Genomic DNA, 27,769 nt, shown 5'->3' on the forward strand with positions numbered 1-27,769 from the left:
TCAGTCGTTTTTTTTTAAACTTGCTGGTCAAGCTACCGCGTGACTCTAATATTCTTCTTTATCAGTCGTTTTTTTAAAAACTTGCTGGTCAAGCTACCGCGTGACTCTAATTTGATTCAAGAAATGTAATGAGGATTGAGGACACAGTTCTTTAACCCCAATAGTATTGTACATTCGCAAGTTGACCTTTGAATGTATTGGGTACAACAAATCATACCCAACAAATTGAGGTCAAATTGTGACATAGGATTGTTGAATAGAGTTTACTTAACTGTGGCATTGACAATGAGACCACTTTGTATCATTGGGAATGCGAGTTTAATACAGATGAAGAATTTGGGTGTAAAATGCGATATATTTTGTGTGCTGCCTTGTGTAATCAATGGATGATAGTGAATGCCAGTTAACGGCAGATGGAGAACGTGGATGCAAAATGCGATATATGCCTTTGTCAGTTGTGCCTTGTGTTATCAATGCTCTACGTGCTAGCTATAGGCTTCAACATAAAAAATGAAAGGTTTTGAGATATTTTCTCAAAATATCAAGAGCTTTTGCGTTTGCGAGTTATGCATGAAATGCGTCACTGCTCCATAGACAATGTGTTGTAATTTCGGTATACCAGAACGAAATCCAAATTTCATGATATCTTTGCCAAACGAATTAATCTGCAAGAAATTTTTTGTACATAAACATGTAGCCTGAGGTTTCCAGTGATATAAAAATGTCAACTTTTTTTCTTTTTTTGAGAAAAGTGGGGGCATGATGCTGTGGATCACGAAATGCCCTTTTAAGAACCACTAAACCAATATTAGGCTTGTTTGGACTCAGTTTAATGTATTTCTCATGCTGATTGCAAATATGGTCATAAAATTAACAATTCTGACATTTTTTAATTGAAAAAAAAATAAATAAAAATTGTCGTCTGCATTCAAACACATTCAAACAAATTAGCAAAATGCTAAACACAATATACCTCTACAGCCTGTCTCAAAAAAAATTGTGCAAGTAAAAAGCGCCCTCTGTGGCAATTAGAAAATACTTTTGTGACATTATGCTTATATCAACGTCAAGGACGCAGTCTTAGCTCTCAAATGCCGTTTGTTCTGTTCAATTTACTTGTTGCAATCTCGAGATATATTTATTTAACAACGAAAGGGTAAAATCACAATTGTGCCACTTTTACTAGGGAAGAGAGCTGTACATGTAAAATCAATGATATAGCTCTAATGCACTCACTCTCCCTTTGGGGCTCGTGCATTAGACGCATTATTCGCATCAACATCAGCGCGCGTGCATTATTTTGTCTAATTTCTCTCCCAACAAGTAATATAAACGTATAAGGTCCGTATGCACGAAAGAGTTAGACCGGGTCTAAAGTTAGACCCGATCTAAGTGGAATTTAGTACCATGAGAAAGGACATTTTCCTTTACATTTGCTTAAGTTATTTTGTATTATTTTTGAACGTTGCATTAAAATCTTTAGATTGCGCTAGCTACTCTAGGAAGGAAGGAAGAGTAAAGGACCATTCCTGGTGGAACTTAATTCCAGTTAGACCTATACATTTAGACCCTCTCTAACTCTTTTATGCATACGGACCTCAGTGTGCAATATTTGTTTGTCTTTTAACATGTCTTGAGTGACTAAGAGAACAGTATTTACCATGATAAAATCATTGTCGTGCACATGTATTTAATTTTACAGCAGAATGTGAAATATTTATTTATCCTTTCTGTGGAAAAAGAGAATCATTATTCCTGCATCATGATAAAATAGTAAAAACAGTGAAAAAAATTGTATTGTGTAATTGGTGCATTCTTTTGATTTTACGAAGGAACTGTTGATAAACTTGATGCTATCGCTGATTTACATGCAAAGCTCTCTTCCCTATTAAAAGTGGCACAATTGTGATTTTACCCTTTCGTCGTTAACTAAGCATATCTCGAGATTAAAACAAGCAAATTGAACAGAATAAACGGTGTTTGAGAGCTAAGACTACGCCCATGACGTTGACTTAAGCATCATGTCACAATGGTATTTTCTAATTGCCAAAGAGGGCGCTTTTCACTTGCACAACTTTTTTTGAGACAGGCTGTATTGTGCTTGTACTATAGATAGTCCTTATACCCAGCAAACACAAAAACGTTTTAAAAACGTTTTAAATAAGTTATATTTTGGCTTTTGGTTTAGGTAAAAACGTTTTAATAACATTAAAATGTCGGGTTATATAAAGGTCATGATAACGTTTTAAAACGTTTTGTATGAAAACACACTACAACAATATTTTCAAAAATTATGTTAAAATATTTGAATCCAGCAAACACAGAAATGTTCTTAAAATGTTTTTCAAAACCTTTTAATAATATTTAAATGTAAAGGTAAATATAAAGGTCATGAAAACGTTTTTAAAACGTTATTGGAAATATTTTGGGCAAACGTTTTCGCAAAATATTCTTTCAACCCCAAAATAACATTCTGTTTAGAATGTTTTGTATCAAGTTTTCAAGAATGTTTTTGGAATGTTATTAAGACGTTTTATACCCTTTATATAACCCGACATTTAAACGTTTTCTGTAAAACATTTTTTGTTTGCTGAGCAGTAGATTATCAAAAAATGCTTTTTAAGGTTATGAAAACGTTTTACACTCTTAATATACCCTTTATATAACCCGACATTTAAACGTTTTCTGACAACCTTTTATAACCTTTTGCGAATGATATCGAAAACGTTTTGTGTTTGCTGGGTAGCAAATTAACTTACTTAATTGGGAGTATGTAATTAAATCATTTGGCCTCGCTTTCAGTTTTCTGATTGGGATAAATTAAATAATCATAAAATATCAAAATTAATATACAAATACACATGGCAGCTTTAGGATATACCTTAATACCAGTTATTGCAATACACAGGATAAAGTCCCCATTGTTTCCTTTCATAATATAATTCACCATGGTTAATGCCTTTGTATTGGTTAATAAGCTTAATTAGCTAGCTCCTTGAACTTTTTTAGAACGAACTTAAATATCTCGGACTTAAATACTGACCCACAATAGTATACTAGTCTAGGTCAATACACTTTCAAATAATATACTATTCCAGTTGAAATCCATACACCCCCTATGGAAGACATGACCTTAATATCCCACACAGGGAGTGTAGATTTCAAATGGAATCACTCATTCAGGTATAGTCCCATTTCAAACTCACACTCCCTGTTTGAAAGAGTAAGGCTATGTCTTCCACAGGTGTATGGATTTCAAATGGATAGACCAATGCGGGCATACTGGCGACCTGGCAAAATCACTGCCAGTCACTGGTACATTATTGGCCCTTGGCACATAGACAACATAGCCTAATGCACGCGCGCTGATGTTGATGCGTCTAATGCACGAGCCCCTAAGGGGGAGTGCATAGACGCATCAACATCAGCTATCATTGCTTTACATGTATAGCTCTCTTCCGTAGTAAAAGTGGCACAATTGTGAGTTTACCCTTTCGTTGTTTATAAATAAACATATCTCGAAATTGAAACAAACAAATTGAACAGAACAAACGGCATTTGAGAGCTAAGACTGCGCCCTTGACGTTGATGTAAACATTATGTCACAACGGTATTTTCTAATTGCCACAGAGGGCGCTTTTCACTTGCACAATTTTTTTGGAGACAGGCTATATATACATTGTTATGAGTTTGGCGGAATGTTCAATTGTGATTTTCTCTCTTGAAATTTCATATTACGTGTAAATTATCTTAAATTAACGAACAAGGGACCAAATAGAGAGGCTATTTAATGATGATTCACAGCGATAAGTGAGCATAAGAAGGCGGCATACAAGATTATTCATGTGTAAAATGATTTCAAGAATGAATCAAAGAGTTGAATCGATATACGGCATTCTGCCAAACTCATAACGACACATACATATACATACATACACCGGCTTTTATATAGTGCAATGATCATTGCACTTTACAGAAAACTTACGCTACTACTTGGGTCCATAGACACTGAACGATCCATCGCCTATCAGTCTGTTGGTCTTAGGAATTACAAGGCGCGTAGGATCTTGATTTGAACGAAGGCCTTTGGTCCGACAATCAGAAAGGTAGGGTGGTGCCAGATCGTTCAATGTCTTGTAAAATGTAGAGTAGCACATATATAAATATAAATACATGGCATCTATTACAGATAGGGCCTTCCTGTACCAACTCCTTAACATATAGAACAGTTACAATGTTTAGTTATGATGTGAATGTTGATGCACATGGAGGAGGATGTCTCAAACTATAGGCCTTTTTCCCGTGACGTAATCAATATTGGGGTCCTATTACACTTCATAATATGATGTCGTTTTTTAGTATGTAGATTACCACATCTTACAGGAAAAAATTAGACCAAGGGGAATTACCCCCCCCTCCCAATATTTTTACCCTTTTGTGATGAAAAACATTTTACAGCAATATTTTTTATTCCCCTTTTTGGGATTTTAAACAATTACCCTCTATATTTTTGTGCCCCCTTTTTAGGATGTAAGAAATGTACCACCAACATATTTAGTATTACCCTTTTTTGATGTGAAACATTTTAAACTCCCTCCTCATATGTTTTATTCGCCTTTTGAGGATGTAAAAAATTCCCACCATATTTTGCAACCCCCATCGATGCTGAGATATAAACGTTTAAATAGAGCCTACTGTAATTTGAATATCTTGACATTCTTATCGTCGTATTGTCCCACAAGTAACATTCCAGATGTCACTGTTAAGGCCTTGTAACCCACCTCCCCTAAACCATCAATGATACAACCAGAGTTGATATACTCTGGCTTTCCCACCCCATCCCATGTATATTTGTACACACAACCTTTGTAATCAGGCCAATCACCCTGAATACAAGCAGCATATATCTGCCTATCATTTTCCCTAAAGGAAACACTTGTGAATTCGCACCCATCCGGTGAGTCTATTCTACAGACATCGTGCATCACATCAGACATTGCCCTCACTGCCATTCGCTTCGCACCCATTACCAGCAAATAATCTGATGTGATGCTGAAATGGTATGGGTCAATATCTATTTTTACATGGGTTTGATGTGTAAATTGTGGTAATCTGCACACTATAAATGAATTGCCACTAGACATTCTAATGACAGCAACACTAGCATTAGCTACTATACAGAATGGGTCTCCCATATTACCTTCAATTTTATATTTCTTGACCTGTTCTTTTGACTTGCGACATGGATATTGATACACATAAGGTATGCGTTGACATATCACCAGCATGTTATCAGGTAAAGCCGATTTGCTCACTGCTACACCTCTGACGTCCTTCCCTTCCCACTCCTGGGATGATACTGTGTATGCCAGATGTGAGCTATCTGCAAACACAGCGTACACCTCCACGCGCCCCTTCATACAGATAGCCAGATGGCTTTGGGTTATCATTTGACATGCATAAACATAGCCAGATGTATCTATGGTATGCATGTATTTCCATGTCATATCTGTATCGGGAAACAGATAAATGGGATAAAAATGCATTATTTCACATTGATATTAATTTTGTATTAAATTATGAAATGTGTTTACTATAAAATTATATATTTTATTATACTACGCCAAATGATTGTATTAATTAAATCATCATAATAAATTATAATCATAATAAAATAACAACAACAATAAGAGAAACTTTGTGAAAGACCAAACATTGTAAATTATAAACACATCAAAATAAAAAGTCCCCACTAGTTTGTGTGGTCAAAACTTAATGCACAATTATCAAAAGGGAATAAAATGATATGAACATGAGGAATTTGCTAGCTGCAGTATGATACCAAACTTGTGTCAAATTAATTGGAATGGTCAAGATATTAATGTTTAGGTGACATTAATGTGATTTAATGAGTTCCATATTCAAACAGATTACGAGATTGTTATGTTACTCAATAGGTTCTGCATGAAATCTTACCATTTTCGGTTTTACACAGTTCTACATAGTTTGCTGGGAACAGGCCACATGAGCCATCTGGTCCTGTGCCTTCCCACCAACTTTGGTCAAGTTGTTCAATGTTTGTGATAATGTCACCAGGGTTCAGGGTTATTTCATCGTCACGGGCTGTGAAATAAGAAGAAACAAGAAGGCAATAAAAATCAAGTGTTAATAAACTGAAATTTTCAAAATTGGACACAATCTTAGAAATATTAATCCGGTCTAAAATTTGTCTAAAATCAAGAACCACAAAGCAACATAAAGAGCTTGTCTTCAAACTACACTATTATTTGCTCCCCTGGACAATGCTGGAACGTTTTTGCTAGGTCAACTAGCTTCTTAAGCAGATGGTGTTGCTAAGAGTTGTCGACGTCGTGTAATATTAGTGCAAGTCGCGGGAATACCCGTGAAATGTCGCCCATGTGAAGAAATCGTTCAACAATTAAAAGTCAACTCAGTGGGTTCTCCCCTTTTTAATATTTTTGAAATTTGGAAAATGCTGACATAAATTTCATATTATACACCCAATGTCACAATCTCATAGAAAAATAAAAATTCCCCGGGTAAAATTCACACGAATTCACTCACATAAGTGAACTTTTTTCGACTTTGCCATCTGGCAAATACAACTTTTGGAACTTTTCCCAACAGCGTGATAATAATAGTGTAATCAACTTTAAAATCATGATACAAGTCTCTGGATGTTCCTACGTTTGCAATATACAATCCTGGAAAAAATAGTTGGCACACCTGTACTAAACATGCTAAACTAAATGAAATGCGTGCCCTATCAAAATTGAAAAGGCGAGTGAAACATGCATGTGATATTATGTGAAGCACAGGCCCCCTGTATCTCATCCTTCCCCACTCCTCATCTTTCAATGTTGGACCTGTTGACAACATGGCTTTGCCCAACATTAAATTGGAAGAGTGGGGGTAGAGATGTACCCAAAGGCAAGAAAAGTGTGACGACATTTTTTTCCAGGATTGTAGCTATCAATAAAATAACTTCTCTTTTCCTGCACAGCAAGCCACCTACCAGCTTGGTAATGATAGAGAGCTGTTGCTTTTTGACCTTCACTTCCTCTAGTCTTTTGGGGTACAGGTGTTACTGCTGGTTGTGGCTCATCATTGGTTGTTTGAGCTGGTGCAGCATCTAAAACAGTAACAACATATTTTATTTTTAAAAAAACCTCTCATTTAGCAATTTGCTGTATATGCTTGGTGCTTGCGGTTAGATTGTATTGATAACAAATATATGGCGTGTATGATTAACAGTGTGTGATAGGGAAAATGTTCCCGGGCCAAGTCCTGCTCAAAAATCAAAGCACATAGTCGATATTTGTACTTGGGTGTTTTGCGATCAATAAACTGGTAGATCCCAAATCAGAATTGTTCAATAAAGTGAGCCAATCTGAGGGGAATAAAATGTTCATTCAACCATACAAAATCCAAATTTATTTAAGAAATGATCAACTTAAGTAACCTGATTTGAACTTCATAATAAATTTTACTTTTACTATAATTAGCCTTAGAATAGATAAACATGTTTTAGGCTACCTTACATTCAATGAGGAAATAATGACACAAATTTTTAACTAGAATTATGCAGTTCGTAATAAAGTTTTTTGTCTATTGCGTTTTGTGTTTACGCTGAAGAATTAGAAGTGATGATGTGATTTAATATGCAAATGATAAGTGTGCAGATAACATGGCATAAAACTATACAGAACAAGTAGAAATTCATCGGTTATTGCGCCATAGCTGCAGCGTGAATTAATACTGCCATACCGTGGCAAAAGGGCCTAACTAACAGTTTTTGAGAAATGGAGTTTTTACCACAGGAAGGTCACTGGATACTATATCTACCTATTAAAACATAAAACACAACAATTTTAACCCGCAAACACTAATAAATACCCCAATTACTAGTAGATGGGTTAACATGTACAAGTCTATGCAGGCTGAGCGCACTTTTAATCAATTATCTCGAAAAAATCAATTTGTTACTTTTTTGGTATCATGCAGCATCTAACAAATTTCTAGACAAAATTGTGTACAATGTTATGGCCCCTCAATCTAATGGGGACTTTCTTTTTGTGGTGTGTTTATTTCGCGCATGATAACAATACATTTTGTGTATGCCAAAAATCTACTCTATATATCAGACCAAGAAATGCAAAATATTTCAAAATGCAGAGTATTAAATGATGATTGTGTGGCAATGCAATATAATGCAACTGAAGTGATTTTTGGTTGTTATGTTACTCAATAAGTTCTACATGAAATCTTACCATTTTCAGTTTTACATAGTTCTACAAAATGTGCTGGGAACAGGCCAAATGAGCCATCTGGTGCTCTGCCTTGCCACCAACCTGTGTCATCTTGAATTTGTTCAATGTTTGTGATAATGTCACCAGGGTTCAGGGTTATATCTGTGTTATCAGCTGTGAAATAAGAAGAAACAATGCAATCAAAATCAAGTTTTAATAATAAACTGAAATTGTCAAAATTGGACACAAACTTAGAAACAGGAATACCTGTCCAATTTCAAATCAAGAACCACAAACCATCAGAAGACATTTCTTATAGTTACAACATTCTAATATTTCCCTTTCAATTCACTCTTGATAGAAATCCATCCAAAATTTTAAAAAAATGTTGGAGGATCTCACGGACCTGTTGACAACACATGCCTTTGACCAATATTAAATTTTGGGAGGGGCATATAACAAGTTAAAGACAGGCAAAGTGTGCCGATATTTTTCCAGGATTACTCCGCTTCTTCTGTTCAGCAAGCCACCTACCTGATTGGTAACGATGAATTACTGTTGCGTTTTGACCTTCGCTTCCACTAGTCTCTTGGGGTACAGGTGTTACTGCTGGTTGTGGCTCATCATAGGTTGTTTGAGCTGGTGCACCATCTAAAACAGTAACAATGCATTTTGTTTAAAAAAATCTGACATGCGGTTAAATTGGATTGATAACAAATACATAGCGTGTATGATTGACAGTGTGTGTTAGGGAAAATGTCCCCGGGACAGGTCCTGCTCAAAAATCAAAGTACATAGTCAATGTTTTACTAGCTTTGCTCCAAAGCCAACCTATTTTCCATCCAATTGAAAGAAAAAATGAAAAAACCATGCCATATGCCCTCTGACACTATAGTAAAGACCGCTCCAAAGCCAACCTACTTTCCATCCAATTGAAAGAAAAAATGAAAAAAACATGCCATATGCCCTCTGACACTATAGTAAAGACCGGCTGCCTCCGCTGGCGCGTCGGTCACTGGACTTTCGCGGTTGGTGTGTGGGGTAGACCAATATCTCAGGTAGACAGTGATCTATAAGTGGTCCTACTTTACTTGTTGGTGACTTGCCTATAGTGAAGCTTGCCTTCGGCAAGCTCTGTACAAATACATGTACTGCTGGGTGATGCATGGGAGTGGTATTAAATTTTTTACAGAATGGATTGGCCTATATACATTTTCTTTACTAATACTAGTCACTTGCTTGGGTTTATTTTACTTTGGGATCTCTGGATCTTCTAAGGTACTGCGAGGGCTCTGATCAAGAGCTATGTTTTACTCGAGTTTTGCGATCAATAAACTGGTAGATCTCAAATCAGAATTGTTCAATAAGTGAGCCTGGTTACACAGGGGTAACGCTGACCACCAAATCTGGAGGAATAAACATTTTGTTGGACCCATTCAACCTTACAAAATCCAAATTTATGGGATCCGAAAAATGATCAACTTAAGTTACCTCATTTTATCTTCGTAATAAATAAATTTTACTAAAAGTAGTCTTAGAATAGATGAAAATGTATTAGGCTACCTTACATTAAATGAGGAATTTTTGATACCGGTACATATTTTTAACTAGAATCACGCAGTTCGTAACAAAGCTTTGTGTATATTGTGTTTACACTGTTGAAGTAATGATATAATTTAATATGCAAAATATAAATATGCAGATTTTATGACATAGCACTATTCACCGGTAGACATTCATCAGTAATTGCACGTACGCTGTAGAGTGGATTAATAGAATTTAAGGGAATATAAGGGAATATAAATGAGCTTAATTCATAGCACATAAGATGCCACAAACTATACAGCACAAGCTATCATAATCTACCGCCCTACAAAGCTGTAAGTTCATCGCCTATTCCGTGTAAGCTGCAGAGTGGATGATTGATTTGCTAACATTCAACTAAACAATAACATAATCACCACACAACATATTGTTTTGGCGATCAAAGCCAACTTTATGTGAGATGAAAAATGGAAAATTATAAACACATTAAAATAAGAATATCCCCGCTAGTCCGGGTGGACGTAATTTTAGGCACAATGTATTAAAGGCAATCAAATTGATATGAACATAATGCCTGGAATGCGGGCTATAAAGTACGTAGGTTGTGAACTTGACATTCACAGGTATACTAGAAGAGGGTATATAGATTATGGCATGAAAAGAATATTTATTTTGTTAACATTAACTTAGATTATTTTCAAAAATCTACATGTAACCTTTTTTGGGACACCCGGTAGTTACAACATTCTAATATTTCTATTTCACTCTTGATAGAAATCCATCCAAAATTTTAAAAAAAATGTTGGAGGATCTCACGGACCTGTTGACAACACATGCCTTTGACCAATATTAAATTTTGGGAGGGGCATATAACAAGTTAAAGACAGGCAAAGTGTGCCGATATTTTTCCAGGATAACTCCTCTTCTTCTGTACAGGAAGCCACCTACCTGATTGGTAATGATAGATTGCTGTTGCTTTTTGACCATCACCTCCTCTGGTCTCGTGAGGTACACATGTTGCTGATGGATGTGGCTCATCATACGGTGTTTGAGTTGGTGCATCACCTAAACAACAATACATTGTTATAAAAAAAAGACGATTACTATATAAATCCATTATTATCATATACATTATTGTCATTATTCTATCACCGTACACCGGCAGAAATTCATCGGTTATTGCAAGTTAAGCTGCATAATGGATTAATAGAATTTAAGAGAAAATATGCTGATAAGCTTATTTATATTCATAGATATGCAAATAGGATGACACAAACTATACAACACAAGACACCATCATAATGTACCACCCTACTAAGCTGGAATTTCATCGCTTATTGTGTAAGCTGCAGAGTTGATGATTGGTTTGCTAACAAACAACTAAACAATAACATAACACCACACAACATATTGTTTTGGGGATCAAAACCAACTTTATATGAGATGATGAATTGATAATTATAAAATCCCCACTAGTCCGAGTGGCCGTAATTTTATGCACAATGTATTAAAGGCAATCAAATTGATATGAACATGAGCCTGAGAATTTTGCTGGGTGCATAATGATTTGACACAAGGTTGGTATCATACTGCAGCTAACAAATTGCTAGACAAAATTGTGAACAATGTTATGACCCCTCAATCTAATGGGGACTTTCTTTTTGTGATGTGTTTATTTCGCGCATAATAACAATACATTTTGTGTATAGCAAAAATCAATTCTATATAAGCCCAAGAAGTGCAAATTATTTCTAGAGCATATACATTATTAAATGATGATTGGGTGGCAATGCAATATAATGCAACTGAAGTGATTTTTGGTTGTTATGTTACTCAATAAGTTCTACATGAAATCTTACCATTTTCAGTTTTACATAGTTCTACAAAATTTGCCGGGAACAGGCCAAATGAGCCATCTGGTGCTCTGCCTTGCCACCAACCCGTGTCATCTTGAATTTGTTCAATGTTTGTGATAATGTCACCAGGGTTCAATGTTATATCTGTGTTATCAGCTGTGAAATTAGAAGAAACAAGAAGGCAATAAAAATCAAGTTTTAATAATGAACTGAAATTGTCAAAATTTGACACAAACTTAGAAACAGGAATACCTGTCCAATTTCAAATCAAGAACCACAAACCATCAGAAGACATTTCTTATACAAGGTGTCCCATAAAAAGGTTACATGTAGACAATGAACCGCATTTTATGATGGTACAACAAAACAATGTCATTTTTTCTGATAATGATCTTTCCTGCCAATATTGCCAAGAAGCTGTGGTTAGGGGAACCCGTTGAAGCAAGCACAACGGAATCTGTTAGTATGCTGTTTACTGCTGTTTATCGTTGGATTTACCGCCATCTGTTCCAGCTGTACGCCGTTCATGGTGATCAGTATGCTGAATACGCTCTACACCAAGTTTGATACATATTGCAACACTTTGGATCTTTACAAGGTAGGTACGAATAAATGGCGTAGATTTAGAAAAGATGCAACCTTTGTTTTGAGATTTTTTTTTATTAGGCCTACTTTTTATGTTTTCTTTATATTTCATTGTTGCACTTATTGCACAAAAGAAGCATATTGAAGAATTAAATATTGTACACTGAAAATAAACCTCTTGACTGTTGGTGGTAATAATAAGATGGTCATTAAAGAAGAGAGAATTTTGCTGGCTGCATAATGATTTGACACAAGTTTGGTATCATACTGCAGCTAACAAATTGCTAGACAAAATTGTGAACAATGTTATGGCCCCTTAATCCAATGGGGACTTTCTTTTTGTGATGTGTTTATTTCGCGCATGATAACAATACATTTTGTGTATGCCAAAATTCATCATTTATTCCAGGATTGTAGCTATCAATGAATAACTCCTCTTCTTCTGTACAGCAAGCCACCTACCTGATTGGTAATGATGGATAGCTGTTGCTTTTTGTCCTTCATCTCCACTAGTCTCTTGGGGTACAGGTGTTACTGCTAGTGGTGGCTCATCATAGGTTGTTTGAGCTGGTGCAGCATCTAAAACAGTAACAATACATTTTGTTTATAAAACTCTCATTAAGTTGACATGTTTGGTGCATGGAGGTACGTCTCGTACTTCTATGCTCGGTGCTTGCGGTTAGATTGGATTGATAATAAATAGTTGGTGAGTATGATTGGCAGCGTGTGTTAGGGAAAATGTCCCCGGGCGAAGTCCTGCTCAAAAATCAAAGTACATTTTTACTCGGATTTCGTGATCAATAAACTGGTAGATCCCAAATCAGTATTGTTCAATAAGTGAGCCTGGTTACACTCTAAATTACAGGGATTTAAATTCAAATCAAAAAGACTTACTTTCAAAACTTTCAGAGACTGTAGTTAGGGACCAATCAATATAGGATTAAAATAAGTCTTTACAAAGTTTTATAAATTTCAGCCCCACAGGGATTTAAAAAATAAACCTTTCAGATTTAAAGTTTAAATCTACAAAGACTTATTTTCAAGTCTAAAAGATTAAATTTTTAAATCCAAGGCGGACTGTAATTAGTGACAAAACCTTTGGATTAAAAAATAAGACTAACCTTAGACTTAAAATTTCAAATCCTTTAAGATTTACTTTTAAGCATATCTGGGATTTATTTCAAAATAATATAAATCTTTATGGGATTTAAATATCGATATTAAATACAAGTATGTGTGACTTCTTATCAAGCAATACGTCTATTCACGACAGTAATACCAAGTCAGGACTACTTCTTTCATAAAGTTCAAGCAATAGTCTGTAGTGCCAGTGACAATTCCAGTGTCACTGCAGTGGCCGAGTGTGATCCTTCATGGAAATAAGCTTACCATTTATAAATTATATTATGTGTAAAGGTAAGCTTATACAGCAGAAGCACAAACTACTACCTCGGCGATTGAAGATAATGTTCACATTAGTTGGCCCTTCGTGCACAACAATGTAAGCTTTTTCATGGAAGTTATAGTCACTGACATTGGCAATTACAGCATCTGGGATGGCATTCTGCAAAACAAATTCGTCCATATCACTTCATTCATTCGCTCGCCACCACACGAAATCGCAAAAGAAAGATGGCGGCTGAGCAGTCCAGATAAACGTTTCGATTTGATCACGTGCACGCACCATCGCGTTGTGATTGGTTTAATGTTTAAGTCTTTCGAAAGATTTAAAAATAGATTTTTCTTTTTCCCGATCCCAAATTTTAAGTCTTTCTAATCTAGAGTGTACACAGGGGCAGCACTGACCACCAAATCTGAGTGGAATAATAGTTTGTGGGACCCATTCAACCTTACAAAATCCACACATTCGGGATCCGATGGGAATTTTAAAGAAATTATCAACTTAAGTAACTTCATAATAAATTGCACTTTTACTAAAATTAGCCTTAGAATAGATGAAAATGTATTAGGCAACATTATATTCAACGAGGAATTAGTGACACAAATTTTAATTAGAACTATGCAGCTCGTAACAAAAGTTCGTGTCTATTGTGTTTTGTGTTTACGCTGTGATAATGTGATTTAATATGCAAAAGATAAATATGCAGATAACATGACATAAAACTATACAGAACAAGAGGTCATCATACTCTATCATCCTACACCAGTAGAAATTCATCGGTTATTGCTGAAGCGTGGATTAATATAATCTAAGGGAAAATATGCAAATAAGCTTATTCACATTCATAACAATGCAAATAAGATGACACAAACTATACAGCACAAGACATCATCTAAAAATACCGCCCTACTAAGCTGGAAGCACATGATAACAATACATTTTGTGTATACCAAATATCAACTCTATATATAAGACCAAGAAATGCAAATTATTTCCAGTGCATGCACAATAATGATGATTGTGTGGCAATGATAATACGAGGGGGTATCCAAAAGTTTTTGACATCACCCAGAAGGAAAAGAGCTATATTGATGAAATTTTGTCAGTGTAATCACTGGTCCTTATGTACATTATGGTAAAAAATGGTCTCATAAGTATGTTTAATTTTTTACAGGTGGCGCTATGATGGGCAGTAGGCGCATTTCATCAATATAGCTCTTTTCCTTCTGGGTGATGTCAAAAACTTTTGGATACCCCCTCGTATATAATGTAACTAAAGTGATTCCTAGTTATTATGTTACTCAATAAGTTCAGCATGAAATCTTACCATTTTTAGTTTTACATAGTTCTACAAAGTTTGCTGGGAACAGGCCAAATGAGCCATCTGGTGCTCTGCCTTGCCACCAACCTGTGTCATCTTGAATTTGTTCAATGTTTGTGATAATGTCACCAGGGTTCAAGGTTATATCTGTGTTATCAGCTGTGAAATTAGAAGAAAAAAGAAGGCAATAAAAATCAAGTTTTAATAATGAACTGAAATTGTCAAAATTTGACACAAACTTAGAAACAGGAATACCTGTCCAATTTCAAATCAAGAACCACAAACCATCAGAAGACATTTCTTATACAAGGTGTCCCATAAAAGGTTACATGTAGACAATGAACCGCATTTTATGATGGTACAACAAAACAATGTCATTTTTTCTGATAATGATCTTTCCTGCCAATATTGCCAAGAAGCTGTGGTTAGGGGAACCCGTTGAAGCAAGCACAACGGAATCTGTTAGTATGCTGTTTACTGATATCGTTGGATTTACCGCCATTTGTTCCAGCTGTACGCCGTTCATGGTGATCAGTATGCTGAATACGCTCTACACCAAGTTTGATACATATTGCAACACTTTGGATCTTTACAAGGTAGGTACGAATAAATGGCGTAGATTTAGAAAAGATGCAACCTTTGTTTTGAGATTTTTTTTTATTACTTTTTATGTTTTCTTTATATGTCATTGTTGCACTTATTGCACAAAAGAAGCATATTGAAGAATTAAATATTGTACACTGAAAATAAACCTCTTGACTCTTGGTGGTAATAATAAGATGGTCATTAAAGAAGAGAGAATTTTGCTGGCTGCATAATGATTTGACACAAGTTTGGTATCATACTGCAGCTAACAAATTGCTAGACAAAATTGTGAACAATGTTATAACCCCTCAATCCAATGGGGACTTTCTTTTTTGTGATGTGTTTATTTCGCGCATAATAACAATACATTTTGTGTTTGCCAAAAAATCTACATGTAACCTTTTTTTGGGACATCCGGTAGTTACAACATTCTAATATTTCCATTTCACTCTTGATAGAAATCCATCCAAAATTAAAAATAAATGTTCGAGGAACTCACGGACTTGTTGACAACACCATGGCTTTGACCAATATTAAATTTGGGGAGGGGGCATATTGCAAGTTAAAGACAGGCAAAGGGTGCCGATATTTTTTCAGGATAACTCCTCTTCTTCTGTACAGCAAGCCTACCTGATTGGTAATGATGGATAGCTGTTGCTTTTTGACCTTCACCTCCTCTAGTCTCTTGGGGTACAGGTGTTACTGCTGGTTGTGGCTCATCATAGGTTGTTTGAGCTGGTGCAGCATCTAAAACAGCAACAATGTATTTTGTTTAAAAAACTCTCATTTGACATGTTTGGTGCTTGCGGTTAAATTGGATTGATAACAAATATATGGCGAGTATGATTGACAGTGTGTGTTATGGAAAATATCCCCGGGCCAAGTCCTGCTTAAAAATCAAAGTACATAGTCAATGTTTTACTCGAGTTTTGCGATCAATAAACTGGTAGATCTCAAATAAGAATTGTTCAATAAATGAGCCTGGTTACACAGGGGGTAACGCTGACCACCAAATCTGAAGGGAATAAACATTTTGTTGGACCCATTCAACCATACAAAATCCAAATTTATTTAAGAAGTGATCAACTTAAGTAACCTGATTTGTAGAAAATGTTTTAGGCTACCTTACATTCAATGAGGAATTAGTGACACAATTTTTTAACTAGAATTATGCAGTTCGTAACAAAGTTTTGTGTCTATTGTGTTTTGTGTTTACGCTGTAGAATTAGAAGTGATGATGTGATTTAATATGCAAATGATAAGTATGCAGATAATATGGCACAAAACTATACAAAACAAGTGGTCATCCTACACAGGTAGAAATTCATCGGTTATTGCGCGTAAGCTGCAGCGTGGATTAATAGAATTTAATGGAAAATATGCAAATAAGCTTATTCATATTCATAACTACTCAAATAAGATGACACAAACTATACAGCACAAGATATCATCATAATCTACCGCCCTACTAAGCTGGAAGTTCATCGCCTATTGCGTGTAAGCTGCAGAATGGATGATTGATTTGATAACATTCAACTAAACAATAACATAATCACCACACAACATATTGTTATAAAATTATAAACACATTAAAATAAGAATATCCCCACTAGTCCAGGTGGACGTAACTTTATGCACAATGTATTAAAGGAATTTTGCTGGCTGCAGTATAATTTGACACAAGTTTGGTATCATACTGCAGCTAACATATTTCTAGACATGTTCATATCAAGTATATTGCTTTCGGTTAATTGTGTACAATATTATGACCCCTCAATCCGATGGGGACTTTCTTTTTGTGATGTATAACAATACATTTTGTGTATGCCAAAAATCAACTCTTTATAAGACCAAGAAAATACAAATTATTTCTAGAGCATGCACAGTATTAAATGATGATTGTGTGGCAATGCTAATATATAATGTAACTGAAGTGATTCCTAGTTGTTATGTTACTCAATAAGTTCTACATGAAATCTTACCATTTTCAGTTTTACGTAGTTCTACAAAATGTGCTGGGAACAGACCAAATGAGCCATCTGGTGCTCTACCTTGCCACCAACCTGTGTCATTCTGAATTCGTTCAATGTTTGTGATAATGTCACCAGGGTTCAGGGTTATATCTGTGTCATCAGCTGTGAAATATGAAGAAACAAGAAGGCAGTGATAATAATAAAACGTCACAGAATACAGGAACTACGTTGTTTTTAAGTTTGATCCCATGTTCCGAATTTCACTTTTACTGATTTTAGTCCATGTTTCTTTCCGTAATTAGCTAATTAATAGTATGTAAATGCGCACATTCAAATGCACGCACATAATGTTTATTTGCGTTTCTCTCTATGCTCTAAATGAATCATTAACTCATATTATTAGCGAAATATTGCCATTACTGGAGATCGCGCGCCACCAGATGTGATATAGATGATTCTTAAACACTTGAGAATGTTCTTGCAATCTCATTGGTTCTTACCCGTGTGATATTATACAAATATTAACTGTCTATGAGTGTGATGGTTGAAATATAATAATCGAGGTGAAAGATGGAGAATGATAGATTGCTGTTGCTTTTTGACTTTCACCTCCTATGGTCTCGTGGGGTACATGTGTTGCTGATGGCTGTGGCTCATCATACGGTGTTTGAGCTGATGCATGACGTAAACAACAATACATTTTTATTTAAAAAAAACATAACCTCTCCTCCCAAAAAACAACAACCAATAAACATGATTACAGTATAAATCAACACTTCCATCATGATACAATAATCATCAACTGGGACGGTCAAAGAAATTAGGAATAAAGAAAACTGGTAAATAAAAAACAAAAACAAAAACAGTCTGTTTCTAGCGACAGGTCTGAAAAGTCTCTAAATGCGGAATGTTTTTCTTTTTTCTCCAACACAACAAGAAAACACCCAAAAATCTATTGTTCATTCTATATACATTTACTTTGCTGAAAGCTTTTGTATTAACATTATCATGTCTATCACGTTTTCATTCTTTCCGCTGATCAGTTTTGGCATATAGAGGGTAATAACTGCGCATCCGTTGTTTAATGGGCATTATGAAAAATCTCAAACTTTTGCCTTTGGGAAAACTAATATGAATTCACTCACACAAGTGAACTGTTTTTAGACTTGACCATCTGGCAAATGCAACGTTTAGAACTTTTTCCAAAAGCGTGTTAATAATAGTGAAATCATCTTTAAAATGTGATACGAGTCTATGCAGGTTCCTACGTTTGCAATCTACAATCCTGGAATAACATAGTTGGCACACATGTACTAAACAATTGAAATGCGTGCCCTATCAAAATTGAAAAGGCGAGTGAAACATGCATGTGATGTGATGTGAAGCACAGACTCCCCTGTATCTCACCCTTCCCCACTCCTTTCAATGTTGGAAGGTCACTTCACGAACCTGTTGACAACATGGCTTTGGCCAACATTAAATGGAGGGGGAGGGGGCAGCTATACCAAATTAAAGACAGGGAAAGTGTGTCGACATTTTGTTCCAGGATTATAGCTACCAATGAATAATTCTCTTCTTGTGTACAGCAAGCCACCTACCTGATTGGTAATGATGAATTGCTGTTGCTTTTTGACCTTCACTTCCACTAGTCTCTTGGGGTACAGGTGTTACTGCTGGTTGTGGCTCATCATAGGTTGTTTGAGTCGGTGCAGCATCTAAAACAGTAACAATACATTTTGTTTAAAAAACTCTCATTTGGCATGTTTGATGCATGGAGGTACGCCTTGTACTACTCCCATCCTTGGTTCTTGCGGTTAAATTGGATTGATAACAAATATATGGTGAATGTGATTGACAGTGTGTGTTAGGGCAAATGTCCCCGGGCCAAGTACGGCCCAAGAATCAAAGTACTAAGAGAACATAGTCAATTGTTCACTTGGGTTTCGCTATAAATAAACTGGTAGATCCCAGATCATAATTGTTCAATAAATGAGCCTGGTTGTACAGGGGTAACGCTGACCACCAAATCTGAGGGGAATAAACATTTTGTTGGACCCCTTCAACCTTACAGAATCCAGATTGACTGGATCCGATGGAAATTAAAAAAACCCAAAAGATCAACCTAAGTAACCTCATGATCTTCGTAATAAGTTGCATTTTTACTAAAATTATCATTATAATAGATGAAAATATATTAGGCTACCTTAAACTAAATGAGGAATTAGTGACACGAATTTTTAAAGCGCAGTGATTTACAACAAGAATTATGAAGTTCGTAACAAAGGTTTGTGTCTATTGTGTTTTGTGTTTACGCTCTAGAAGTGATGATGTAATATGATATGCAAATTATAAATATGTGACGTGTCATTTCAAAAGGAGACACTTTTGGGCAGGATCGTAAATGGAGAAATAACCAAAAATCTGCCCGGGGTGATTTTTTCACAATTTGGGTTTGTTGTGAATGTGTGATGTTTCAGACCGGAATATAACTGGCATCTTGTATTTTTTTGAGACATTTTTCAAGGTAATTCATACTCTCAACATTGTCAATAATATTTTAAAGGCCGATATCTCAATTTCCAATTTTATAATACCATAACTTACGAACTCAATATCTTAGCGTAGGAATGTCCGATTTCTTTGGGGAAAACGGCGTTGTGGAGCAAAATATCTCTATAGTTAAGATATGTAAGAACCTGCTTAAAAGTGTCTCCTTTTGACATGACACGTCAACATAATGTAGATAAAATGACATAAAACTATACAGTTACAAGAAGTCATCATACTCTATCACCCTACACCGGTAGAAATTCACCGGTTATTGTGCATATAAGCACATTATTAAATGATGATTGGGTGGCAATGCTAATATAATGCAACTAAAGTGATTCTTGGCTGTATATGTTACTCATTAAGTTCTGCATTAATCTTACCATTTTCAGTTTTACATAGTTCTACAAAGTTTGCTGGGAACAGGCCAAATGAGCCATCTGGTGCTGTGCCTTGCCACCAACCTGTGCCATCTTGAATTTGTTCAATGTTTGTGATAATGTCACCAGGGATCAGGGTAATATCTGTGTCATCACCTATGCAATAAGAAGAAACAGGGCAATCAAAATCAAGTTTTAATAATAAACTGAACTATGTTTTTTAAATAGTTATGATCTGCCCAGCAAACACAAAAACGTTTTTAAAACGTTTTAAATAAGTTGTATTTTGGGTTTTGGTTTAGGTTAAAACGTTTTAATAACATTAAAATGTCGGGTTATATAAAGGTCATGAAATCGTTTTAAAATGTTTTGTATGAAAACACACTACAACAATATTTTTAAAATGTTTTCGAAATGTCATTGTAAGCTATTTTTGCAAACATTTTTGACCAAATATTTTGTCAACACTTAAATACCATTATGTTAAAATATTTCCACCCAGCAAACACAGAAATGTTCTTAAAGTGTTTTTTAAAAAACGTTTTAATAACATTTAAATGTCGGGTTATATAAAGGTCGTGAAAACATTTTAAAAACGTTATTGTAAATATTTTGGGCAAACATTTTTTGCAAAATATTTGTTCAACCCCAAAATAACATTCTGTTTAGAATGATTTGTACCAAGTTTTCAAAACTGTTTTTGGAATGTTATTAAAACGTTTTTATACCCTTTATATAACCCGACATTTAAATGTTTTCTGTAAAACATTTGTGTTTGCTGTGCAGTAAATTACCAACAAATGTTATTTAATGTTATGAAAACGTTTTATACCATTAATGTACCCTATATATAACCCGACATTTAAACGTTTTCTGACAACCTTTTATAACCTTTTGCGAATGATGTCGAAAACGTTTTGTGTTTGCTGGGTAACAGGAGAAGGATATGAATACTTAGGTTGATACAATGTGTTGCAAATTTTCACAAAAGTGAACTTTTTTGCCTTGATAATCTGGCAAATGATATAACTTTTGGAACTTTTCCCAAACTACCTTGACACCTTGTGTGATTATAACAGAGTGACACATGCGAGTCTCTGAATGTGCCTGCGTCTGTGTCTACCTATAATGAACAGTAAGTTCTCGTCTTCCAAAGTTCTGTGTAACAAGCCACATACCTGCTTGGTAATGAAAGATAACTGTTGCTTTTTGACCTTTACTAGCTCCTATAATATCTTGGGTTGTTGCTGCTGGTTGTGGCTCATCATAGGTTGTTTGATGAGCTTGCGTGTCATCTAAAACAACAATGCATTTTATAAGAACTAAATAAACATGATTACTGTATAAAGTTCCAAACTTTCATTGTGATGCATGATTTGCAACTGTGAGAAATGTTTAAGAAATGAAGAATAATGAAAACTGGTAAGTAAAAAAAAAGTCCAAATCCCCCAAAATAAATCTGTTATTATTCCAAGCACTTTAATATTATGAAACATGATCATCATATGTGGCGTCGTCTTGTTTAAAGACAGTTCTTGTTTTCATTGAAATTAATGATAAGACTATTATTTGTTCAATTTATTACATTTTGAACTACTTGTACTTTCAAACCAGTTTCAAATCACAGGTATTTTCTATCATAAGATGTTTTGCCAATAAATGCACACGCAGTGAGATGTTGATGTGTCTGCCTCAGATGCATCAAAATTTCGGTACAAATATCATGATTAACATACAAACATGAGCATTGGACATTGAGGAACAGAAGGAGTTAAAAGCAGCAGATATACAGAGTATGGGCAAAATAACAGTAAAAAATGCCACTAGATTAAAATTATGGGGTATTTTGTCAGAATGCTTTAGTTGATAACTGAATCAACATCTTATCCTCCCACAACTGTAAAATCACTGGCGTGTTAGTGTAAGTGTAACCATTAATAAGGACTGACTCAGTGGCTATTTTTTGATCAAATGAACTTTGCATTAGCTGATTGATCATTCGCTGGAGAAGTTGCACAAATATATTTTGTACGGAAAATCATTGATGGTCTCTTAATTGATAGATTGTCCTTCTCTATATCTTTTATACCTTCAGTCTTTTCCTGCTGGATTTGTCTGATTTCTTCCTGCTGGATTTTCCTTACTTCTCCATACAAATCTGGGCTTTGACTGTATAAAGCATCCATGAAGTTGAAGTAAGCTTCAACAGGTTTACGATGAAGCATGTCTAACAACTTGTCAATCTGGTCTTGTGTAGTAAACCTTATTGGATCTTTCAAAATGCGTTCAACATCTTCACTGCTCAAAGATCTGTCACCCTTCAACCATATCAAGATACTTGTTATATTTCGCTTCGTAAGGGATTCGGAGCAGCAGAGAATTTGGATTGACGCTTGAAGAATTTTCCGTTTTAATACCAGAGGCTTAGCTCCCTGTTTCACAGCATCAGCAAATTCTGTAGTGAATGAAAATTACCTTTTAATTAAATTGAATAATTAATTCGCCATTGACAATGTTTGCTTCAAGTTACAACCCCAAAAGTGCACTTAATAGTCATAATGATTCCGGCAAATATTCAACAACAAAAACCATATACGAAGAGCTTGATACCCAAGCATCCCGCCCAAAACTGCTTTTGTTCCAAACCCCTATATATCAGTACATTTTTGATGATTTTTTGAGTGGATGTAAGGGGTTTTGCAACAAAGCTCTTCATACGTTATCATTATATTCGATGTTATGCACCTGTCAATTTGCAACCCCGGTTGACTTATTTCTGGTCTAAATGTTTTATGGAATAGATATGGTATATTATGGCATATTACATAATTTTTGATCACTTGGTGGTGCAGGTAGACAAAATATATTGTACAGAAAATAAATGATAATCCACATCATGTTTTTGAAGCTATATAATTAATTGGGGTTTTAAGAATAAAAACCAAATAAAAAATTCATTTAACGATCCTTTAAAAATCATACATTATGAACAATTAACAAGCAAACCAACGCAACACAGCATTTCATTTAAATTCAACATAAAAATGTAAAAATGTTTTCATCCATTCAAGAAATAAAATGGAAAAACTAAACTTCAAACATACCTTTCAAAACTTCGCTGTGATCAGGGGCAGGTTTTCTCTCACTCATACCTGTAAATGTGATTCCAGTTTCATCTGTATGTAGGAAAGTGACGCAGGATATTCCTTTTAATACTATAGTATTTAACCAAGTTTTACCATATTCTTAGATATTATTTAGATGCGATGACAGTCTGTGTACAACACTGGACAGCTCCTACCAAGTATACCCTATATCTCATTGTATACGGTACAATAAGGGACAAAAATACGCTACGCTACGCCACTGTTGCTGTATTAAAACACCATAACCAAAACCCCATAGAGTACCGAAGTGTGACGTCATAAAATTTTCTTTTTTGCATTTCAGCATTTTCATGACCATATTTCAGTAGAACATGATGAAAAACATCCACAGTCCAAATTTGGTGGGAATCGGATCATGAGGGTCCGAGATATGGCCGCAGAGGATGATTTAAGCACTTCCCAGCAAGTCTTGCGGTTAGCACAGCTGTGTGAGTGAACATGACACCACTGCCCGCCCACTGCATACACACGTGCATGGTTAAATTTGAATTTGGACAGATATATTTACAATAAAAACACCTTCTAAAAGTTGGTCGATTTCACATTTTATGTTATCTACATAAGGCGTGAATTATCCTTCATGCATACATCACTTTAGATCTGAAATCGACCAAGTAATAATGACACACGGGCAATTCTAAAACAACATCTTTTGCACAGAGTTCAATGGGATTTGAAAAGTAAAGTGGCAGTTGAAACACTAGTGATAACACTTTTACAGTGCATGATGGGGCTTCCTTAAATCATCCTCTGATATGGCCGCATGAATACCTAATTAGCCCCATTGAAATCAGTGTAAATTGGCCTGGTTCATAACTGTTTGGAACCAGGCCAATTTACACTGATTTCAATGGGGCTAATTAGGTATTCATGCGGCCATATCTCGGGCCCTCATGATCCGATTCCCACCAAATTTGGACTGTGGATGTTTTTCATCATGCTCCAGCGATATCGTCATCACTTCGGTACTCTATAACCATTATTTTACACACTGGCAACAGCGCGTTCGATGATCGTGTGGGGTGGTGGAGAATGATTGTTTATATCAGGGAAGTGCCACCTAGTGGTATTTCCCTCTTTAATACAAATCGTGTTTCTATTCTCTTACTTGACGCAGCTTAGTGACGCAGCATTCATTGGTTGAATATGTAGACGTCGTACATGATCTTTTTTTTCCTCTCTCATAAAACTACTTTGTTTGGGTACAACATAACTTACCAATCTTTGGGTCTATCCTTGTGCCTTTTGATAGGGTCATCGGGAGCTTGGCTGCAAAATAAGAAGCAAATAAAATTGTAATAACGTACACATCACAGGAGTTTTAAACACACAAACAGTTTAGCTTGCATGCAGCTTAATAATTGTGACCACTACTGGTAAATAAAGCTAAAATAATATTCTTTTTAAGAATTACAACATTTAGTTCATGTTACACTTTATGGCATAAGACAAGTTTTGCATAGGTTAAAACCACTAATTAGAGCTGGGCAGTACTTGAAAAAAAGAGAAGGACTATTTTCTTGCATGGCATCTGAAAGAGGTGCTGAAAAATTACTGAGTAACACGCAGAAATGACCCGGGGGGGCACTCAAATATAATGATGTAAGCATGCGTGACCAAAAAAACGCGTGAAAAGGGGTGTTTTTTCTTGGTTGAGCACGTTACGCACGTGACGCGTTAAGCATGATGCAGTCATGTCTACAGTAGAATCCACCAAAAAACGTTGACAACGTAAAGAAAGCAGCAAGTTTAAAAAGCCCCACCTCGGCTCACTTTTTGAAACTTGGTCCCATTTGTAAAAGATACTGATTTAAACTTTGTCATAATTATCAACTTAAAACATTTCCAGAAGTGTTATGTATCTTTAATGTGCCGATGCGATATTAAGTTGTTAGCATTCTGGAACGATCAGAAAGGTTATTAATATGTTGTTCATGGCCAATATCCTATATATGTTTTGTTTTATAATAAGTAGGCATGTTAATGGCAATGATGCTATTGCTTAAACGTTAAAAACACCGATTTGCTGTTGATATTCAAAATGGGACCAAGTTTCAAAAAGTGAGCCGAGGTGGGGGCTTTTTAAACTTGCTGCTTTCTTTACGTTGTCAACGTTTTTTTGGTGGATTTTATTTCTTTTTATGAATATAGCCAAGCAGCTATAAGTTTGGAAAGTCATCGGGTTACGAAGTACTCCATAAAACGAATAAAACGAAACATAGATGTTTGAAATTATATGTTATCCTTGATTTATGACAGTAAATAATTTAATAAAACTTTATCAGCCGTTTATTTTTTAAACTTGCTGGTCACAGCTACCGCGTGACTGTAATGTTAATAGGGATACATATACATTTTAATAAACTTTATTCAAGGCAACTAAGAAAATGTAAATATGAACAACACATACCCAATGTTGACGATGCCAGCGAGACACAGAGTCAGTGCGATTTACTTCAAATTGAAGCTGAGAAATGCGTGTATATGTAGCAAGGCTTATACTACGGAAGCGTCTAAGTGCCACGACTTAGCAAGATAATTATGTTTTAATGATTGTAGTTTTTGTAGCCCTGCTGGATATCCAAATTTCGCGGTTGATAGTTCTTTGTAGCTCTGCGGGGCAATCTAGTTGGATTTCCCTATTAAGCGGCGGTTGTTGGCGGTCTTTCGCGGTTTGTAGTTTTGATTTCCCACATTAATCATGTCTACCTTGATTGTGGTTTTGTAGCCCTGCGGGGCAATCTAGTTGGATATCCAAATTTCGCGGTTGATAGTTCTTTGTAGCCCTGCGGGACAATATAGTTGGATTTCCCTATTAAGCGGCGGTTGTTGGCGGTCTTTCGCGGTTTGTAGTTTTAATTTCCCTCATTCTTCAAGCCCTGCTCTCTATCGGGGGTTCCGTGTGTCTGTGGTGGGGACAGTCCCTCCTTTTAATAGGCATTTTACTTTTATATAGGCGATTTACTTCAAATTGAAGCTGAGAAATGCGTGTATATGTAGCAAGGCTTAGTTATACTACGGAAGCGTCTAAGTGCCACGACTTAGCAAGATAATTATGTTTTAATGATTGTAGTTTTTGTAGCCCTGCGGGGCAATCTAGTTGGATATCCAAATTTCGCGGTTGATAGTTCTTTGTAGCCCTGCGGGGCAATCTAGTTGGATTTCCTATTAAGCGGCGGTTGTTGGCGGTCTTTCGCGGTTTGTAGTTTTAATTTCCCTCATTCTTCATGTCAACCATGATTGTGGTTTTGTAGATTTGCGGGGCAATCTAGTTGGATATCCAAATTTCGCGGTTGATAGTTCTTTGCAGCCCTGTTGGATTTCCCTATTAAGCGGCGGTTGTTGGCGGTCTTTCGCGGTTTGTAGTTTTAATTTCCCTCATTCTTCAAGCCCTGCTCTCTATCGGGGGTTCCATGTGTCTGTGGTGGGGACAGTCCCTCCTTTTAATAGGCATTTGGGTATTTTTGCCGCTTTGCTAATTTTCCTTTACGTCACTATGACTTTAGTGGCCTTCCATATTTGGTTGTATCTTTTTGGATACGTTTTTGTCCCTGCTGGCCTCCATACTATAATAATTTTTCACACTTATAGAGTGTATGCAATAAACCAACCGGAACGGTATAACAATTGAAATGACAGTCATGTTGGAATACAGTTCTACGATAGCTGAAGATGACAAAGGAACAGGTCTCTAGATCGATTCAACAACCATTCATACATATCACATGTTTTATTGTCCTATTATCATGCGAATCGCCCCGTGGTAGGACAGAACTAAAATGAGAAAAATATTGGCAACATCTTGCTTTGATAAAAAAAATAATATCATAATAGCACTGGATGATTAAAATTGTGTTATCCTTGATTAATGACAATAAAATTATTGTTTAATAAAATATTGAAAAAATAAGTTGGTCATCGGATTTCGAACTCGAGTTCCCGGATTAGGAGTTCAATGCCTTAACCATTACACCACGAGACTCAGCTGCGAAATAGCGTGTCGATGTACAATATTTAGTATATGAATTGATGTGTCGTCCGAAAAGAACAAAAGAATTGTGAAAAACTTGATTTTTTGGCGAATGGGGTTCGGAATTTGTATGTACGGTATTTCAGAAATTGCTAGGGTATAATT

General features: G+C 35.7%; 1 protein-coding gene across 11 annotated transcripts in view; it reads right to left on the bottom strand.

Annotated features, from left to right (window-relative positions):
- Nucleotides 1–1,790: 1,790 nt before the first annotated feature.
- LOC140150879 (uncharacterized) overlaps nt 1,791–27,769 on the bottom strand; it is a 45,077-nt gene continuing 19,098 nt past the window's right edge. Inside the window, exons 12-28 of one of the 11 annotated variants that reach the window (XM_072173028.1) lie at nt 24,853–24,903; nt 23,572–23,643; nt 22,557–22,922; nt 21,646–21,762; nt 20,471–20,623; nt 19,136–19,252; nt 17,547–17,699; nt 16,195–16,311; nt 14,986–15,138; nt 12,719–12,835; nt 11,675–11,827; nt 10,764–10,880; nt 8,805–8,921; nt 8,292–8,444; nt 7,037–7,153; nt 5,977–6,123; nt 1,791–5,509 (exon numbers count right to left, since the gene is read on the bottom strand). In XM_072173028.1, the coding sequence (XP_072029129.1) occupies nt 4,692–5,509; nt 5,977–6,123; nt 7,037–7,153; nt 8,292–8,444; nt 8,805–8,921; nt 10,764–10,880; nt 11,675–11,827; nt 12,719–12,835; nt 14,986–15,138; nt 16,195–16,311; nt 17,547–17,699; nt 19,136–19,252; nt 20,471–20,623; nt 21,646–21,762; nt 22,557–22,922; nt 23,572–23,643; nt 24,853–24,903 (3,038 nt within the window). In that variant the 3' untranslated portion in view covers nt 1,791–4,691. The remainder of the gene's footprint in view (nt 5,510–5,976; nt 6,124–7,036; nt 7,154–8,291; nt 8,445–8,804; nt 8,922–10,763; nt 10,881–11,674; nt 11,828–12,718; nt 12,836–14,985; nt 15,139–16,194; nt 16,312–17,546; nt 17,700–19,135; nt 19,253–20,470; nt 20,624–21,645; nt 21,763–22,556; nt 22,923–23,571; nt 23,644–24,852; nt 24,904–27,769) is intronic. The other 10 variants (XM_072173031.1, XM_072173032.1, XM_072173033.1 and 7 more) reach the window with 10 other exon arrangements.

This window comes from Amphiura filiformis, chromosome 4, assembly GCF_039555335.1.
Source record: "Amphiura filiformis chromosome 4, Afil_fr2py, whole genome shotgun sequence".
In the NCBI taxonomy this organism is placed as follows: Eukaryota; Metazoa; Echinodermata; class Ophiuroidea; order Amphilepidida; family Amphiuridae; genus Amphiura; species Amphiura filiformis.